This window comes from Peromyscus maniculatus, chromosome 3 (assembly GCF_049852395.1).
Source record: "Peromyscus maniculatus bairdii isolate BWxNUB_F1_BW_parent chromosome 3, HU_Pman_BW_mat_3.1, whole genome shotgun sequence".
NCBI lineage: Eukaryota > Metazoa > Chordata > Mammalia > Rodentia > Cricetidae > Peromyscus > Peromyscus maniculatus.
The window spans coordinates 108334568-108355255 of NC_134854.1; the positions used below are offsets into that span (position 1 = coordinate 108334568).

The 20688-nt window shown below is 48.5% G+C and overlaps 1 protein-coding gene across 3 annotated transcripts in view; it reads left to right on the forward strand.

Moving 5' to 3' along the window:
- Nucleotides 1-20688, forward strand: part of Arhgap25 (Rho GTPase activating protein 25) — a 74896-nt gene that overhangs the window by 37042 nt on the left and 17166 nt on the right. For all 3 annotated transcript variants that reach the window (XM_006984569.4, XM_016003060.3, XM_076567147.1), the window contains 2 exons: nucleotides 1788-1875; nucleotides 5768-5884. In XM_006984569.4, coding sequence (XP_006984631.1) covers nucleotides 1788-1875; nucleotides 5768-5884 — 205 coding nt within the window. The remainder of the gene's footprint in view (nucleotides 1-1787; nucleotides 1876-5767; nucleotides 5885-20688) is intronic.

Below are 20688 nucleotides of genomic sequence, written 5' to 3' on the forward strand. Positions count from 1 at the left end.
CATGTGCCACACCGCCTGGCAAATATTTTGAAATTAAAAAAAAAAAAAAAACAACGAATTTCTTACTGTTGGAAATCTAATTGATGGGCACAGTATATCCCAAACCACAGTCGGTGGCTGTTCTACAACCGTCCTGTGATCTCCATCCTCTCACTCAAATAAAGATGACTTCTATTTAATGTTCAATGGGGGGGTGGGGGGGTGGGGGCGGGTATGTGCATGCGAGTGCAGGTGTCCAAGGAGGCCTGAGGTGTCAGATTCCCTGGAGAAGTTGTGGGCCACAGTGCTGGGAACCCAAATCGGGCCCTTTAGAAGAGAAGCAGGCCCTCCTCCTAACTGCTGAGCCACCTCTCCAGCCCCACATTACTCTTCTGAACACTAAATCATTTACTACGCGCCTGTATAGTGTAAGTTCCAGTGATGGCTGTGATCCAACTGCTGGCTCACACAGCGTTTGAATGAGCCTCGATCTGCTCTCAGGAGCCATGCACTCTGCCTCTGCCCCATCTCCACTCAGAAGCCACCCAGGCCAACCGGCAAAGTTAGTGACAGTACTTACACGCAGCTCGGACCCTTCCCTCCCCACTGTCCCACCTTTACCCCCGGGGCATCTTCCTCTAGTCACCCCCTGTTTGCTTATGACGTCCAAGGGTCTCCCTGCACAGTGAGAGGGGAGACCTGCAGCGAGCGTTCTGGTTAGTGTGAGTGACTTGAATTCTGCTGCTTCTTTGCGCCAAGATTGGTTAAGAAGTCCTGATCAGGAATTCTGGATTCTCGCGGTCCAGTGTTCAAGTCACCGTTTTCCAGCTAATTCACCTCTCGGGTTCTCGTTCACTTCTCCAGCTGAGAACACAATCCTTCCTGGATTTCCCAGGAGGATCTGCTCCACTTATCTAGTTGGAGCAGTGAGCAGGGTCTGGCCTCCTGCAGGTGCTCAACAGATTATACATACATGCAGTAACACTAGTACTTTATCTTTACAATGTTGTGATGAAGTGATTTGGAGTATCAAGTGACAGTTGAGAGAGGTACCTCTGAAAGGGGCTTCCCTTCCTGGTGGCACTCTTTCCTGTATAAAACGACATGGCTTTTTCCTCTGGAGCTGCACTAACCCAAACTCCCTCGCTCCCTCCTCCCACTCTCTCTCTTTCTGTCTCCCTCTCTCTCTCCCTCCCTCCCTCTCCTCTTCCTTCTTTTTCCTTCCTTTTCTCTCTCAGACATCTTTATTCCCAGATCTCAGGAAACTTTCTTCTTCCAGGCTTCTGATGTCATTTTGGAAATGTCTTGAGCTTCTAATCCTTTGCATGTTCACTGTTGCTGGTTTTTCTTTAGACTGTTTGGAATAATGACAGCTCAGGACCTTCAGCCTCAGGGTCGTGTATATAAATCGGGAGTGACTAAGTCTGGAGGAATCAGCTGTGCCCTTTAGCTCCCAATCTAAACCACATCTGAATGGTGGAAGTGACAGTCCTTGCTGTGAGGATCTAGTGTGGGAAAGCCCAACAGGTTGCTGGAGCGTTGTGTGCATGCAGGGTGGAAGCCACTCGGTTCTCTGAGAGCTGTCTCCAGCCAGGCCCTTGTCCTGGTTTCCCTAGGGACCCAGCAGCTGCCACTCATCTCGGCCAAGGCCTGAGTCAGAGGGATGCCCTTTAAACTGGGAGCAGCTCCCACGTTCCTCTGCTTGCTCTCCTCACTCTACTGTTAGCATCTCGTTGGTTTCCCCAAATTAACTGCTCCCTAGGTAAGAAATTGCTGATTACATAAAAGCGTAACCTTTGATCTTTCAGGGCTCCATGTATCTGCCAGGCAGTACAGTCAAAGAAATCGCCACAAACCCCGAAGAAGCTGGGAAATTTGTCTTCGAAGTTATTCCAGGTAGGTGGCCTGCATTTCTATCTCATGCCTAGAAGTCAAGGTGACAATCCATCAATCAACCATGCTATGAACTCATAGTGGCTCTTCATACAGTTAGTGAACATATCCCAGGTGATTAACTGGCGTAAGGGACACCCATGACAGGTGGGTGCTCATTTGGTGCAATCCTGTGAGTGTTTCAGGATGCCTGGAGCCAGGAGTTGTAGCGTGAGGCTCTGGGCCCTCACTGTGAATAGCTGTCACCCATTCTCCCTCACCCAGATTGCAGCATACTACCAGTTGAAATACATGTTGAGCTGGGTGATACTGCCACATGAATGGTTTGAGGTGGTAGAATCTCAGTGGTCCTTTATGTTCCAACAGGACCTAATGAGAAATGAAATTAGCCTTGGACTATAGGTGCTAGATGTCACCTGCATGCACATGAGCTGTATGCTGGAAGGTGCCTGTCCTCCAAGAAGAATATATTAGGAACAATGGAAATTTAGCACATACCTCTGCATCTGCCACCTTGGGGCTCCCCCATGGTCTCTTGCTCTGAGGCTGCCCCTGCCCAGCCAGGAATGATAGTAGTGCTATGCTGTCTGGTTGCCACAGCCCTGATCCCAGCAGGGAAGGTCACGAGTTCCTAGACCTCTTCTTCTTGCTCACATAGACAGCCATGTACAAAGAGCCATGGGTAGAGAAGGAAGCATGGCAGAGGAGGAGTAAAGTACCCTCTCTGGAACCGATCTCCCCACACCCAAACCCTGACCACGCCTCTCACTGTATAGCAGCCCCTCTAGATTCTCCCTGATGTTTCTGACTTATCTGTAATGAGGACAATGATGACAGTGAGGACTACATGGAGATGTCTGGATAAAACATTTGGTGTGGTTCCTCGCATATAGTAAGTGCTATGCAGATGTTTGGTTTTGGGAACATCTGGTGGGAATTACAACGCAGAGAAAAATCCTAATGTTGGCTGATGATTTACACCAAAGAGAAGGAAAAATGAAGTCCAGTTGATTTCCTGGCTTCTCTTGTTTTCTAATCTAAAGATCTAGCCACTTCTTCCCACCATTCCAGTCATTCCTCCCATTTCCATCCAGGAAAACTCCATCAATTTCCCGCCTGAACTGTGATGTCTCTAGGATCTCTCTCTCAATGCAATTCCTGGACTACAACCACCCACAACTGTGTGTCCCAATGACTGCATTTTCTATCCAGAAAGTTCCATGGAAAGCTCCCTGAAAGTACATTGTGGGTTTGCCCCATAAACCACCACCCTAGAAGACTGCTCAATGGGAGGGAAGGGAAGAGGCTGGTCCTTCATCATCTTGCCCACATATATTCCTCCTGCAGGAGTTCCTCGATGCCAGCTCTTCTCTCCCTGCCCCTCTCTCCCTCTCCTTCTCCCTGTTCTGTCTTTCAGTCTCTCTGTTTTTCCTTCTGTCTATCTCATTGTCCATCTGTCTCTTCCTGTCACGGTATCTTCCTCTACCTACACAGGTGGGTATATAGCAATCCTAAACTTGGAATCTCTGTTCCTACTGCTGTTTCCAAGGCTCCACCTAGCCTAGACTAAGCTACATAAAAATTTCAGTTCATCTCTTAGTCCTCCTCTTGAGGAAGGTCATGCTGCCATAAGAAACAGGATTCCCAATTAAGGCCCTCTCTCCCTTCAGACCCCAGGTTCAGGGCCACACAGCAGTGCGTACACATAGTTATGCCTTTAACTTACAGCAGGCAACTGGTGAGGAAGGGCGCCCCTCTCTGCCTGACCTTTAGCTTGAGAACAAGTGTGTGGGGCTTTCCTCCCATTGTGTAACACATCTCATTCAGCCTTCACACATAGCGCTCTAGGAGATGCTGTCATTCATTCAACAGCAAATGTGTTGAGCATCTGCTCAGAGCTGGAGCTGCATGAGGGCGGGTGGTCAAAGAACAGAAACAGCTACACACAGCTAACCATCCAGCCTCACACCAAATAGCCCTGGCGAACTGTATCATTTTCCTGATGGCAAAATTAAAGCAAGGAGAGAAGACGTTCTGACTGAGGGGGGTGGAGGTGGTTGCTTAGTCATTGACAGTAGAGCAGGCAGAGGATGGGTCCCTGAGAAGGGGGGATTGAGGTAAATTTAGGAAGATGCCAACAGAGAAACTTAAGGGTCTGGCTGGAGGAAGCCTTTCCGAGGACAGGGATGGCTAGTGCAGCATCCCCAAGCCTCTGTGTGCCAGAGAATTCCAAGTGGACTATGTGGTCAGGGTGACATGATTTTAGGAGTAGGGGATTGGATAGGTAGTTCTTGACAATTATAAGAAACTGAACGTCTATGCCAGAAGGATGGAAAGCCACTGGGAAGTTCTAGGTACAGTGGCATGACATGGCTCATGTTTAAAATTTATGTCATTTGAGAGTAAAATGTAAGTATAGGGATGAGGACAGAATAGGGATGGATACCAGTAAGGAGACTTGTTCAATGAGGCAATTCAGAGGTAGTGGCCAGAGGAAATGTTTCCCAGTGGGGTTTCTCATGGCAGAACCAAAGGGGTTCCTGGAGCCAGTAAACCAAGAGGTATTTTGACAGTGCAGCAGACTGAAGTGTGTTCACGGCAGAGAAGGACTTCAGATAGATTCTGCCCATCAGGATGTCCATAGGGAGGAGAAGAGCAGCAGCCTTGCTTGGCATTTGGTCCCTAGTGGGTAGATACCTGGCATCTCTGGGCTTCAGTCCTAATAACCGTAAGCCGGTAACATCACGACTCCCAACTCCATCTCAAAGGGACCCTGTGGCTACTCAGGTAGTTTTTAGTTCTTTCCTGAGCTTCCAGTTTTACCCCTGGAGATCCCACAAGAAAGGCTTTTATGGAGCTGAGACAATGACAAGATGGATTTAGAATCAGCTCATCCCAAACTGTGAAAGAAGGCTTGGTGATGCTCAGTCCAGGAGGCCAGAACCAAAGGGGTGGAAAGCTGCTTTCTGCAGGAAAATCCAGGGCTAGGCCCCTAGGACAGTTGGAATGGGCTCTCTCAGATGACGTGGCACTGTAGGAAGAGGGGACTTCAACAGCATCCAGTGATGGAAGGGATTACTGTTATGCTTGTCCCTTCTAACACCTTTTCCAGCTAAAGAAAATTCTCTCTCTGCAGATTTCTGCCCGCAGGGAGGTGTAGGAAAATGTTAGGTTCCGTTCTGTCCCTCATTTCTTCTTTTGTCACTTTTCCTCATTTTTTGTCCCTTCCTGTGCCACCCCTTTGTCCTCTCTGTGTTTTCCACCATCTTTTTGCTCACTTGATACATTTAAGCTTTATTTAGTTTAAAGTGAGAATGGTAAACAAGGCCCTGACAATCTCCATGTGTCCCTTAACTAAGCATTGGAATCCCACCTCTGCAAGGCTCTGTGGCCCCAACATCTGTGACGGGAGACACCAGTTCTATGAGAAAGGCACTCTGGTACCCACGGTCCCTCTTGCCTGGGGCTTTTGTTCCCTCCCGGATCTCCGCAGCTGAGCTCAGGCTGTCTTGGGAAGCATCTGTTGTGGGCATGGGGACCAGAAGTCTCCTTGAACGCTGAACTGAATGCTGCAGTTGCTCTTCCTGTCAGTAGCAAATGGCTTCTGACCTCTGTGGAGGCGGCTCTCTGCCAAAGCCAGGGCAGCGGCGAGCCCTGTATTCAGTGACTTGTCAATAGAAATAAGCCATTGGCTAAAGCCGTAAAAGTGGACCACGATTCGGGGCCACTGGGCAACGTTGGATAGCACTTGACTCTCGGGACTTCACTGAACTAAGAAACCAGGTTCAAGACCCTCCTCACCTCACCCCCAAACCTCCCCCACTCCCTCACCCCCATCCCCTGGCTCGGGCTCCTCCCACTCTACAACCTCCCCATGTGCTTCTCTTTCCTCCAGCCTCATGTGACCAGAACCGCATAGGACAAGACTCCTACATCCTCATGGCCAGCTCTCAGGTAGAGATGGAGGAGTGGGTTAAGTTCCTCAGGAGAGTGGCCGGCACGCCCTCTGGAGGTAAGGACTCGCACGCACAACCACTTCTGAGCAGGCCTCTTGCAGGGAGGAGGGAGCAGGTTCCAGACACCATCTCTCTTTGTGCCTTTGTGCCGAGTTCAGAGGAGAGGATCAGAGGCCCCTGAAGCCACTGCCATAGTCAGGCCCTCTGCTGAGTATGGGGGAAGAGGCTTCTGGGGATCTTGACACCCTCCTAGCTCACCTCAAAGAGCCAACTCCAGATCAAAAGGAATCATAGAGAGTCCTTTGCCTTGGCCAGCAAAGGAGTGTGACACCCAGAAAGCAGGGCCTTCTCCACTTTAGCTAAAGCACTGTCTCTGAGGTGAAGAGGTTGGCTAGCTGACCTGGGTTCCTGTAGCCTTAACTCTTACTGTGCCATGGGTATGTCCATTACGGATCTGAGAAGTCTAATGACAGATGTGCAATCAAGGCTGGTCAGTACAGAAGGACAGCTGCCCCCAAGGGAGGGGAGGAGCTCTCTGGGTCTTACAGATGTGTGGTAAACTCTGCAGTTAGCCTTTTCTAGGGTGTACACAGTGTTTGAGGTCTCTGGGCATCCTAGTGATATTTTCACCCTTGGGCAACGGCCTGACTACAAAAAACAAACAACAAAAACCTGATGCAAAGTATGTATGAGATCAACAGATATGAGTGTAGCATGTTTTCTTCATTTCATAAAACCATAAAATAACTCAAATGGGTAAGTTCACAAAATACCATTTTCCAACATTTTAGGTAAATGAACTATTTGTGTTGACTCCAGGAAAACTATAAATATGTAATTAATTATTGATGTTGTCTCTTATTTAGAACTCATTTATGGGAGCATTCATGGTTAAATATTGATATGATTTCCCAACAGTTTCTTTCAGAAATTACAAGAATACCAAAATAATTTTATGTAAAGTTGAAAAAAAAATTAGTCCTTTTGAGTTTAGAGCCTCTTTGTTCCAGCGTTGTATGTACATATATTTTTTTCTGAAAGATAAATGTAGAATGTATGAAATTTTGTATGCTTTATAACTGAGTTATTCCATGTTATTATAAAATCTTTTTAAAGGTTTATTTTTATGATTTGTGAGAGTGTGTGTGTGTGTGTGTGTGTGTGTGTGTGTGTGTGTGCGCGCGCACGCGCGCGCGCATACATGTATGTGGTACTTGTGGAGGCCAGAAAACTGTGTCAGATCTCCTGGAGCCATAGCCACAGGCAGTGGGCTGCTTATGGGTGCTGGAGCCACACTCTCATCCTCTGCATAGAAAGATGCCCTCTTCACTGCTGATCCATTTCTCTAGTCCCTGTCATAGAATCTTATTGAGTCATTCCAAAGACTGTTTTGATGCAGAATAGAAATCCTGTCCAGTGCTGTTAAGTAGCCAAAAGGGTTGCTGGGTAGATGCCCTGGGGACAGGAACTCCCCTGGGCTCCACAGGGACAGGAACTGAGAAATGGAATTCTATCAGTTCCTCTGGGGCCATACCTTCACCCAGTGACTTTTCTTTGCACAACCTGCCTGGTTCCTGTCTAGCCAGCAGTCCCTCATGCCCATACTCGTCCCACACATATTCTTATGCCAGCCAAAGTCTCTGCCAGCACCAGCCCAGCCTCTGCAGCCCCATTGGTAACTCCTGAGAAAGAAACTCCACCTGGCTCAGCTGAGGTCAGGATTCCGTCTGGGGACTTGGGTCCTGTGGCCTGCCAGGAGGAGCTTGGAGAAAGAAGCCATAGGATAGGAGTGTGTCTGCCAAGGCTTTCATTAACATCTGCACCAATGCACAGAAAGCGCCATGGCTCCGTTGGCTGTTTCCCAAGTCCTAAACACAAGCTTTTATTATGGTATTATTGGTGCCAAGAAAGCTTTATTTATTTATTTATTTTTATCATATGAAAGCTTGATCCTGTGCTGCTTCCCCCTGGAATGTCTTCACCAGGACCTTCCTTAAGCCCCTGACTGCAAGATCAAAAGCCTGCTGAGACATCCTTTTCACAGTGAGGGGCTCTGGTCATTGGCAGGGGTCATGGGTGTTATCTAACTGCATCTGCTCTGTGCTCTCCCTGGGCCCTGTGCCTTCTACCAACCTGGATGAGTCTGGCCATGCTGACCTCTGTCCCCATATTCAAAAGTTCCTCTTGTCAAGCTTTCAGCCTCCACCCTGAGGAGGAAATTGAGTTTTAGCCTGGGGGTGGGGGAGCACTGTGGACTTATTCAGGGAATGGTATTAGCTGTGGTTGTGATGACTGCTCATTAGACCAATGTGGCAGTGTCACAGAGTAAACTAAGGAAAACCAACCTTGGTGTCATTTACCTGAGACTGAAGAGTTCTGATCTCACCTCTCGAACAAAGGCTGCCATCCCTATCTATTGAACAACCTAGCAAATAGGACATCAAAAAGGAACGAAGAACTCCTGTCTTGATCAAGCTTTTCTAGGGGTCTCAAAGGGAGGAAATGGTTTTTAGGGCCATACTGACTCAGAACAGCACGCGAAGCCACAGCCAGTTAGGATCAGCCTGTACCTGCAGGCTGTTTTTGTCCTCTTCATTGGGCCCTTGCTGTCAAGGCCTGGCTGATCTCAGCAGATAGTCTTTAGTCTAGGAACCACATCTTACATGCACATTCATTGTTCCCAGGCAGGGGCATGACTGAGCCTCAAAGGAGCGATACATGGCACCTCAGGAGTCCAAAGTACAGTAAGATGGATTAGGTTGCTTTTCTTAGAAGTCAGTTAATCTAAGCAGGCTGGGGACACAGTATGTAAGAAGAATGAGCACATGGTTCTCAATGATCTCAAAGCACAGGATTGCCTTTGGTTTGTAAAGGCAAGTACCATACAGCACTTCTTAGAAAAGTCGTTCCCACAGACCACACATGGATTGCAGACAGCAGAGGTTCACTGCAGCCGTGACATTGCTCCAGTCCTTCCCATGTTAATTGAGGGAACTTCAGACCCAAAAGAGTAGATGGCCACCCCCAGGAGACCATCTGGAGAAGGCCAGGGCCAGAGCCAGGGCTCTTTGTATAGTGCCATCAACGATCTGCAAGTGGATAGATAGCAGGACGTACTCCCCAAACTGTGACATCACTAAGACACATTGCCAGCTCATTCCAACCCTAGGGCAACTGTGTCTTTCCCATGCATAGCTCGACCACTTCTCATTACCCTCACCCCTCCACCTGGTCAAAAAAGAATCCCTCCTGCTCAAACTCACTGCTAAACTTGCATATCTTCCCTCTGACAGACATGCTGGTGCCATCCGTCAGAATGGGCCTGACAACGGTCAGGTCAAGTCCCCTCTGCTCAACCCTTTCCTACTCTTCCCGTCTCCACGTGAAAGCTAAAAGCTGTATACTGATTCACAGTGCACACTGTCCCCTTAATTACCTCTTCATCCTTGCTCTCTAAACCTCTGTCCACACCACTGCACCCTAGCATCGCCAGCCTCCTCAGACACCACAGGCATGCCCCTGCCTTAGGGCCCTTGCACATGCTGTTCTCTGTTCAGAATCCTCTGCATGGCTTGCTTACTTGTGTATTGTTTGTTTGTTTTTCTTCGGGCTTTTGCTTAAAGATCACCTCAGTAATTCCCCTCTGGGGCATTTCTGTTTAACATTTAGTAGCTGTCTTTATCTAGCCCAGCCCTCCCTATTCCTCTGTTCTTCTTTTTTTCTCTCTCTCCAGCATGTAAACCCTTTGTAACTTTTGAGAAATATTTATTTCCTAGTCCCCCTCACTGGGATAAAGTCTTCAATCTATTCGGCAGGAATTGTTTTTCTCTGTGTACCCCAGGATTGAAATAGTACCTGGCATGTGTTAAATGGACTGGTTAAGGAAGAACTCCTCCACAGCAGAGTCACCCTGGGTCATTCTCCCAGGCTACTCTTGCCATTGGCTGGTGCTCAGCCAAGAAAGGACTCAGTGAAGGGAAGTGCTCCTTCTAGAATTATTTCCCATGGAGCATGTCAACAGCAAGCCTTGTTGAAGTCCTTTTTGATCCAAAGACATCATTAGGAAATCCAACGAAAGCATGGAAACTAGCCAGAATGATAGCTGAACTCGAAGAGCTCTGCCTTCCACAGCAGGGTGTTCTCTGACACCTGTAGCCTGCCTGAGAGCCAGTGTTAAGTGAGAGAAGCCAGTCTGGGCAGAACTGACACCTTCTCCTGCTCCTGTCGCTGAAGAGGTGGCCCCAGGTCTCCTGGCTTCTCAGCTGTTCCTCCCTTCTGGCAGACTCTGCGTGGTCCCACATCTCCTTGGGGAGAAGCAGCTTGGCGTTTTCTAGCAGGCTAGCTGTTTGCACAGGAGCCGCTGGATAGACGGGCCGAGCATCAGTAGCCTGGAAATTGGGGATGTAACCCCAAAGTCTTTCCAAGTTAAGCAGGGAAAGAGAACAGAGGCAATCAGCTTCTAATAGCTCACCCCAGGCCTCAATTCTGGTGTGTGTGTGTGTGTGTGTGTGTGTGTGTGTGTGTGTGTGTGTGTTCTCTAGACTCCTCTCCTCTGCATGGAGACCACATCCTCAAGTCCAGGTTTCATCCTTCTCTCTGATGCTCCAGTCAGAAGACAGGGTTCAGCTCCTTTGTTTAGGTTTCTTTGTGGACTTGCCAACACAAGGCTTATGCCATGTAAATAGTAACTTACTATAAGCCTCAAGGAGTTTTTCTTCCTCTGCTCTTTTATTTCTTCATGCCCTTCAGAACATGGTTTCACAATCCACAGCACAGTGCAGCTGTGGGATGTGCCATCCCTTATTCTGTGTGGCCTAGTCTTTTTTTCTAGCTAAGCCTGATAGCTTTTATTTATTTCTACCAACTCTCTCATCTCCCCTTCCTCTAGCTCCTAAACATAAGAAAGACATGTATCTGTTCATTCACTCTAAAACTCTCCAGTGATCACATGCCAGCACCAGGGAGAAAGACTCACTGGTCCTCCCCACTGGGCAAGAGAAGGAAAGCACTCTCTCAAGGAACTCCTAGGCTACTAAAACACACTAAAATTAAAATTTAAAAACCAAGGGAAAATATAAAATGATAATTTTGAATAACACTCTGAAGGCTGAGTGTGATTGTTCACGCCTATAATTCCAGCACTTGGGAACTAAGATAGAAGGCTCACGGAGAGTTTGAAGCCAGCCTGGGCTACAGAATGAGTTCTAGGTCAGACTGGGATAGAACCTGCCTTAAAATATAAAAGTGAAAATGTGTCACGGAATAAAAATGCCAGAAACAAGGGAAATCTGTGTGAAGGAGATGGAGGTGGGCTTCCCTGAACTAGAAATGACTCACTGAACTCCAAATGGGCAGGAGGGGTGAACCAGACAGAGAAGCAGGGAAAGGAACAGTGTCTGTATCAAAAGGAAGAGCACCTGCAAATGTCTCGAGACAGAAAGGTGAGCGTATGGTGGGGGTCGGGGTGGGGTGAGGGTAGCCGGTAGCAGTAGGGACAGCTGGTGAATGTGCTGGTTACTAGGACCAACAGGTAGCCATTCGGGAGAGAGGTTCAAGAAAGAAGGCGATGAAGTCAGATTGTATTTAAAAGCTCATTCTAGTTGCTCTGTGCATCATAGCCTGGGCCGGAGGCCCAGAGAGAAGGCAGTGGACCAGGCGGGAGTGGATGGGTGGCAGCTTGTACAGGAAGGGGGCAGTGGAGCTGGGAGAATCAAACAGGTCTGCACAACACTCTAGAGGTGGCACTGCCAGGACTCGGGTGTGAATTCCGTGCGGAGGGAGAAGGGGGTGTCAAAGATGAGTCCCCATTCCTGCCTGGGGAATGACAGAGGGGTGAACACTTGGCTGGCAGGACGAGACTGCCCCAGGCCCTTCCTGGCAATTCTCTCCCTGCCTGTACCTCTGAGGTGCTCTCTAGGGTGCACAGGGTCAGCTGCAGCAATGTCTTCTCAAGAGGAGGGGGTAGGGGGGGACTGGCTTGCTTCACCCAACAGCCTACCTCTGAGATCATTGTCTCAGAAGACCCTGGCTGAGCCATGTGTGTCTCTGAAAGCCTTTCCAGGAGAGGGTGGGCTGGCTTCATAAAGGCTAAGTGGCATTCTGTGTTCCTGCCAGACAGCTTGATATATGGCGCGATGCTGGTAAACGCTTGCGTGTGGGATTTTCTTTCTTTCTTTTAACCCACCTCAGAGCTGTCCCCTGAATGGCGGCTGACAATTAGCTGCTAAGTAAAAGGAGGCACTTATTTTTATTGTGTTCTGACAGCTTTATGTTTACTCTCTGAAAGCCAAGGGAGCCAGCCTCTTGTGTGTAAAGGTGAGTAGGGAGAAGGGTTGGGAAAGGGCCGGGCAGGTGCCGACACATCCCTAGGGTTCCGCCCGGGAGTCAGAACCTGAGCAGCCTTTGCAAGCATGTGCTGATCTGGAAGCTGGAGAGGACAGTTAGCTCTGGCAGTGCAGGAAGAGAGGCCAGACTGGCTTCTCTCTCCGAGGCAGAGTGCTCGGCAGCCATGCCTCACGTCCCCAAGATGCCGCACTGGGAACTGGGTTGTGGCTTTCCCACCCTGGCGCTCCTCTTTTGCTGGAACTTCAGGAAGAGAGCCCCCAAGCTCCGGAAGAGAGGTATTTCTTTCCTATTTTGTCACTCTTCCAGGATAGGGCACTCTTCTCAGCTGCTCTGTATCGGGATAGGGTGTGCATCTGAAACTGAGCCCTGGGAAACCGTGAAGCCGGCACAGGGGCAGTGCTGGGGTCTGGCTGCGGGGGAAGGGTTCAGAGAAACTGAATGGTGACAGAGGAGGGACAAGATACAGGGGGAGGTCACAGATGATCTAGCCATTTTCACTTCTCTAAACCACTCAGTGCCCTGGGGTTTTGTAGCCACTCTGGGGAGGGATCTCTGGGGCTGAGGGCAGAAGATGGATGGACAGGGAACAGAAGGGGCAGTTGTGTTATCTGTGAGAACAGGATGCCACTGTCGTGGGCTGTCAGGACAAGGCATCTCCTGTTCAAAGCCTTAGGTCTGAGGACTGAGGAAAAATTGGGGAGGATATTAGAAGGATAAGATGGTTATAGCTGGTGCTGGAGCATTATGGGAAAAGCACCAGGAGGCTCTATCCCTGGATCCTCCCTGGACATGGATGATGTCTTAAATATCGTTACAGTGAGTTGGGGGCGGGTACTGTGGTGTAAAATCCAAGACTTTATGCATGATAGGCAAATGCTATGAACTATAGTCCCATCCCCTTAAAAAAAAAAAGTGTGTGTGTGTGTGTGTGTGTACATGCATGCACGTGCACTAAGTATGTGCACATGGAGGCCAAGATCAACCTCGGGTGTCATTCCTCAGGAGCCATCCATCTAACAATTTGAGATGTGGCCTCCTGCAAGCCTGGAACTCAGGTTTAGGCTGCTGACCAGTGAGCCCTGGGACCTGACAGTCTTCACCTCTCTCGGACTAAACTGATGACCAAGCTCGGGTACTGGCGCCTGCAGAGCAAATGCTTTACCCATTGAGCTCCCCCCCCCCCGCCCCTGTTTTGTTTTCTTAGCTTTTTTTTTAAGACAGTAGCCTGACTTCTCATTGACTTTAATAAAACCAGATAAAACTGCTGCACAGAGAGTCCCAGAAAAAAATATGGCTTTAGGCAAATTTCTAACCTGAGTCTACTAGCTTCTCAGTTTCCAGCTTCAGATTAGCCCAAGTAAATCAGTCAGTTGCACCATTCAAAAATTAGCCAAAGCCTGTACAGCTTAATGAACTGATATACAGTTAGAATTGGCATTCACCAATTGACTGAAATACGATCTTAGAGAAATTCCTAATCTGAACCCACCTTATTTTGGTGTATGATATTTTTATCATATTTTGATTTTATCATATTTTGCAAGTTTTTAATAATAAAGTTAAAAAACAAACCAGTTAATTGCTGTGAAGATTGTGTTGCATTTAGTAATTACAAATTTATATTGCAACCACACAGTGGCTATACTTATAGGCTGACTTTTTTTTTTTTTTTTTTTTTTTGGTTTTTCGAGACAGGGTTTCTCTGCGTAGCTTTGTGCCTTTCCTGGAGCTCACTTGGTAGCCCAGGCTGGCCTCGAACTCACAGAGATCCGCCTGGCTCTGCCTCCCGAGTGCTGGGATTAAAGGCGTGTGCCACCACCGCCCGGCAGGCTGACTTTTATAACTGTTAAGATGGAAGCGCTTCTGCTAACTGATTGGCTCAGAGTGACTGAGCTCTAGTGAATGAATTGATTGGACCTCACATTGCAGCCAGGAGCAGAACTATGGAGTCCAGATGCCCTGAAGGGGTGGGCATCACCTAGGCCGGCCTCACTGGCCTCTTCCCTCACTGGCCTCTTCCCTCACTGGCCTCTCTGATTTTTGTCCCTGGGCTGCCTCACCTTCTTTCCCCATATCCAGGCTTTTCCATGTGTGTCTGGAAGCAAAGGTAAAGATAAGGGCTGGGTGGTGGCACATGCCTTTATTCCTGGCCCTCTGGGATTACTTTGTGAGTTCAAGTTCAGCCTGGTCTACAAAGCGAGCTCCAGGACAGCCAGGGCTGTGATACACAGAAACCCTGTCCCCCAAAACAAAACGCAAACAAGCAAACAAACAAACAAACAAACAAACAAAGGTAAAGGTGAGGACCCAGAGAACAAGACCAGTACAGTTGGTGCAGTTCTGTGTGTGTGTGTGTGTGTGTGTGTGTGTGTGTGTGTGTGTGTGTGTGTGTGTTGAACTCAAGGATCTGCTTTGGATGCCACACTCTCATGTGGTCTTCATGAGGAATGATATAAACTGACCAAGACAAACATAGGGTACTTTGGGGGTGGGGGCTTGAGACAGCATTCTCTATGTAGCTTTGGAGCCTTTCCTGGAACTCACTCTGTAGCCCAGGCTGGCCTTGAACTCACAGAGATTCGCCTGCCTCTGCCTCCCAAGTGCTGGGATTAAAGGCCTGTGTCCAGCCAAAGGATACTTTCTTTCGTGGAAGAAGGGACACAGTGGCCCTCCTGTTTCTAGGGCATGTGCTGAGTTCTCCATAGAGGGAATGGCTTTGGCTGAGTTCTAAGCTACAGATACGAAGTTTGGGGATTTCATCCTGGAGGAATTTAAAGTCATGGGTTTATACGGAAGTGAGTTAGGTCAGGGAAGAGAGTGCCTGGGACAAGCTAATGCTTTGGAGGTCAGGGAGAAAGGAAGAAGCCCTGGAGGAGGGTGAGAGCAGACGATGATATGAATGAGGAAGCCAGAGAGGGTAGTTCCAGGAGCCACTAGAAAGTGTTGCAAGAGGGGAAGCGTGACCTACTGGGCCCCAAGCTGCTGACTGAACAGCTGAGATGAGCACTGGAAATCTAACCCCACAATCAAACAGTGGAAAGGCCATTGGTCTCCTTGACACGGGGGAGTTCGGAGAAATGCTGAGCAGAGGGAAGTGTGGAGAGTGGGAGCATGGGAGGAGACAGCAGGTGGAATGTTCCTGAGGTCTAAGGCAGCCTCTGTGCCAGGAGATAAAAATAGGTGAACCAGACGGGCTGTCTGTCTCGGAGGCTCTCACAGCCCATGGAAGAGTGCTGCTTAAATAAATCATCACAAATCTACATAAGAGGTGATGAGAGAGGGCGTGAGTGGGGAGATCTGTGCATTCAGAGAGGGCTCCATCCCCTCCCCAAGTCTTCCAAACTCAGGAAGACTGGGTGTTTAGAAGGTGTAAGAGGAAGGGCACCAGCTTTCGAGTTTTTCAGTGCAAACCTCCTTTTTATTCTAACACGACCTCAAGCTCCAAAGATCCTGCAGATGATTTGCTGGATGATTTTGTGCATTCTGCAGGAGAAATTTGCAAGAGACGTAGTTGTCCCTCCCTCCAAACTGTAACAACGTGAACAGTGGCAGTGAGGCAGGAGGGGGTCGACATGTTTCAGGTGGCCCAGTCTGTTTGGAGGCAGAGAGTGTTTAGGGATAACTCCAGTGTGATGATGCCCTCAGTCTCACTACTTGGTCCGGTTGCGTTAGGCACCTGTTGCCAGAGGCTTTGGGTTCTCATGGCACTTGACACTTGGTTGACTGTCTAAATGCTGTGGGTTGTGAGGAATGCTGGGAGTGGGGGAGCTGGGACTAAAGAGGAAGCAGGAGGAGTGTGGGATTGAAGAAGACCCTGGGAGACGCGCTGTTCTGTGTGGACTGAGGGAAATAGAGGAGGGGGAGGAAGCAGGGTGTGGCTGTAGTGGTCACTGGTTTTTAGGTGGTACCCAAATGTGTGGAGACATGGAAAGGAGGCACAGGGGAGCCACCAGGATGAGAGTGGAATTTCTGTAGGCACGTGGAGAGGAATGGAAAGAAAGGCAACACAGGGCTGTCGGTGTTTGGAGAAGACCAGCAGGTATGGAATCATCCAAGTCCAAAGTAGGATTTGGCCATTGGGAAGGCATCCAATTTCACCAAGAAGTTTTGCTGCAAAGAGATGAGCTATGGAAATTAAACTTTGATGGGTTGAGAGTTGGGGAACTGAATAAATTCAATGGGCTGTGAGGGAGGAAATGCCCTCCAGAAGTAGACACACATTTTGTGAGAACAATGGCAAATAGAAAAAGGTAAGACTTGCTGCTTTGCAGAGCTGAGGTAAAGGATTGGTCTTTATAAATTGGCAAAGATGTAGATTGACTCTTAAAGAGCAAGTCTCGGAAGAGCTGGAAAGGACGGAGCTGGCAGGCTCAGAAAGCAGAGGGTGGAGGAAGAACAGGGTTCTTCTTCCTCTGAGAGAGGAAGACCTTGTTGAGGAGGAGGGTGGGGGCAGGGCCTGGGAGCCAGCTTTGTTTATGTCTTCCCTGGGGAGGAGTCAGCTGACCTGCTGAAGCAGGGAGGGGGCGGGGAAGTGAGTGAAAAGGCAGTGAGGTTCAAGGATTCGGAACCCAGCTCTCACGACGACTGGACTAGTGCATTCTGGGATACGGCACTATCTCTGTATAACATGATGCCCTCAGTTCTCAGTGGACTGACCAAGTCGGACCTGACAGGGCAGGGCTGTTGGAGGGGAACGTAATATTGAGAAATGGATATCCTGCTAAGAGCTACATGAGAACAGCTGAGTGTGGACTCGGAGGAAGAGGGAAGTCAGACTTTTCTTGATTCTCGGTATATTTGGGCTATTTGTTCCCATCTGGATCTAGTGGCCCACTGGTGCCCACAATCCATGCTCCAGAAGACATTTGCCTTTCCCTCTGACAGTGGTTCTCTGTGCCTCTCAGAGAGAATTTCCCAGTGCGGCATGACTGTCTGTGTTTTAAGTCATTTCAATCGTGATCTGGCGCAGTGGAAATATCTATCCAGCTCCTTTCATAGCAGACAGAAGCCCAGTTCTGTGGGGGTCTTGAACATTCTGACTGTCTCGGCATTTTCTGCGTGGTCCTTTCATTTTCATAATGGGAAGTTGGGTAATTGGAGGCAATGGCAAGGTCTTTGTGCTCCCTGTCATTCCACAAGGCTGCTGGTGGCCCGTGTCGGCCACTTGATGACCGTTACAGAGGGAACTGGATTAATATACGTGATGACTGCTAGTGTTCCAAGCAAAGAAATGCCAGAATAGCCATGCGTTTTGGAAAATACTAATGTTAATCCACTAAGTAATTGAGCAGAATCTGTTGCCCACCCTCCTTGAGCCCTCCGGGCTCACAGCGGGAGAAAAGAGACTTTTCCTGTGTTTTCTAACCACAGGAACTTATGGTCACATGCCCAGACACAGACACGTGGGTCCCAATGTGAGAGGGATGGGATGGGCAGAGAAGAAGAAGGGCACACACAGTGGGATGTAATCTCTCTACCTGAGAGCAAGAAGGCCTGGCAGGGATGATGATGACCTCAGAAAAGTTCCAGGAGGGACAAATAGAATTTCAGGAGGTGGGGAAGGGAGCAGACGTGGGAGGGAGAAGAGCATTCGAGAACATAGAACCTGGAGAGCACTGTGTTTGGGGAGCATCAGAGTGAGGTGCCTTTGAATACACGTTAGCAGGTCATACAAAAATGGTAGGTGGACGTTAGGCCAGCACTGAGATGCACTGAAGTCAAACAGGCAACATCTGGGCAGATTTGGGATCAGAGCCCGATACCACAAGGGAGGAGCCATCTGGCACTGAGGGCCAATTGAAGAACACTGCTGTGGCAACCGAGGCAGAGGTGTATGACCTCAGAAGCAGGGCAGTGGTGCTCTAACAGACCAGTGGGTTAGAGAAGTAAGTGCCAGAGGGGTTGAAAATGCCAGATACTGAAGCAGAGGGACACGGGGACTCAGGATCCGATACCCTTCTTCACAGGTGGAATCCATATTAACTAGTGTCTGGATGGAGGAGAATAGCCAGTGATTCAGGGGGAGAACCAAGAGACTTTGCAAAGGGCCAGCTTCTAGGACAGAGCCCAGGTTTGGACAGAACTGAATCCATCGCCCTCTGAACCTGAAGGGTACAGGGGAGCCATGGAGCTGTGGAAAGAACAGGTAGGCCTTGACTGCCTTCACGTAGATCTAATCTTGTCAGGCTCAGGGGTGGGGAAATTACAGAGCTGGGTGCTGACAGAGCCGAGGTGGAGCTGGCCCACGCTTGCTCTGCTGGAGGCTGTGCAATTTGGAAAAATAGTTTTGCAAAGCAATTTGCATGCCATCAGGTCAAACCACTTGACCCTGTAGTTCAACATGCAGAAAGTCGCCCCAGGAAAATAGTTCAACAGCATGAAATATCTGTGCTCATCTATCCAGACACTAATTAATTCAACAATAAGCAAATATTAGGCCTTCGTGTGTGGACATTCCAGTGAGCATGTTCACCACAGCTGTGCTTTTGAAAGTAGAGCAAGCACTCTGAATTCTACAAAAGGCCTTAACGGCTTAACTTGGTATGAGATAACCAGGTGATGGGCTGGCTCTTGTGCTTCCATGCTCCATGTTACCAGTAGACTTCAGTTCTTGATTTTCCTGTGTTACCTTTAAACAAGAGCCGAAGACAAGTCATTTGAATTTCCTGAGGCTGTACATTCGGGGCTGTTTCTGTCAGTCTCCATTTTGACCCCCATTTTTTTTAACGTATTTAAGACAGCACTAAACTTGAAGCATGTCAGGCACTCTGCTTACTGTTGCTCATTCATTTCATCTTGCCAGCAGCCCTGAGGTGACAGTACCATCAGAGTCACTTCCCTCTCAACCACACTGAGCCTTGGAGGCATTGGTAAACTTGCCAGATGAGTAGCTGGGGCAGGGCACATTCAGAAGCCAAGCCTGGAGCTGAGGCCCTGGGATGCAGTGGGCTGTCTGTCATAATGGAATGGAAATAATATGCTCTCTCAGTGAGAAGTACACTTAGAGATGAGGGGAATCTCTTTAATAGTGCTGGGTTATCTGGGGCTAATGGCCAAGTAAGAGTCGACTCCCCGGTACAAGATTTCATTAGCTACTTGCACCTTAGGCTTATGCATTTTACATACGCTGCCATCCTTACATCTCCTTCAGGTCCTGGCCCCAGGTTACACTTCAAATAGTTTAAACAGCATCAGGAGACTGCCAGTCTGCCTGCTTAGGCAGATAGGAGATTTAGAACAGCACACATGTTCCATAGTGCCAGAATTATTTTAAGCATAGTCCTGTTGTTCTCTTTCAAATAGTTGTTAGCCAGGGTCACCTTGCCCACCCGGCAGGCTTATGCCTTTCCTGATCAGAGCACAGGTAATTTAATGGTGGGACGGGACTTAATGGCGATTGCAACTCTGCACTGCCCTCCTTAAGCTGTCGCTTAGAGGTATGTCTTTGTTGTGGGAAAGAAGTCTGTGTTAGCCACTGTTCTATCGCTGTGAAGAGACACCATGAACACAGCAACTCCCACAAAAGAAAGCATTTAACTGGGGCGGGGTTATAGTTTCAGAAGGCCATTATCGTCAAAATAGGGAGCGTGGCAGCATGCAGGAGGACATGGTGCTGGAGAAGCAGCTGAGAGTTCTACGTCTGGATCTGCAGGCAGTGGGAAGAGCAAGCCACCGGACCTGGCTTGGGCTTTTGAAATCTCAAAGCCCACCCACCGTGGCGCAATTCCTTCAACAAGGCCACACCTTCTAATCCTTTCAAATAGTGCCACTCCCTGATGACCAAAATTCAAATCTATGAGCCTATGGGGACCGTTCTCTTTCAAACCACCGCAGAACCTAATGACTGGTCAATCCCAGTGAATAAACATTTGTATCCTAGCACCTTAAATTTCTCTTATCTCTAACAGGCCTGGTTATCATACTACTTATTTGGGGGGGGTGTATTTTAGAGGCAGTGCTCCGATATTTAAATTTAACTTGTGTGAGTTAATGTCTTCTAAGCAAATCTATTAGAAAGCCCTTTATAATACCAATGACATCACTTTGAGTTTCTTCTGCATCAATAATACTCCCTCCAAGAGCCATAAACTGTCTAATAAACCCCCAGTGACAGGCATAGAACCTCCTTTTGAGCTGTTGGCCAGGGCAGTGGAAGAGACTCCCCCAGTATGGGCTGTTGCGGCTGCCCTTGGTTTCTTACCAGAAGTTGAATGTAAAACCCTATTGCTGAAGACTCCAAACGTGCTAGACATAAGACTTAGAAAAATTGAGCTGGAACCAACTCGAAGCTCTTCCCAGAGGACCAGCTTTCTTAGTAGCAAAAGGTGTTATGCAATCTGCCAAAGGAGATAAGTAATCAATAATCCTGCCCAACTATAAAACCACAACAATGAGCAGGATGGCAAGATAGCCCCAAGGGTGCAATAATGGCACTTGTATCTTGGGAGCAACCAACAGCTGTCTAATTGGATTGAAGACCTACTCAAGAGGAAGGCATTCATGCTTGATACTATAA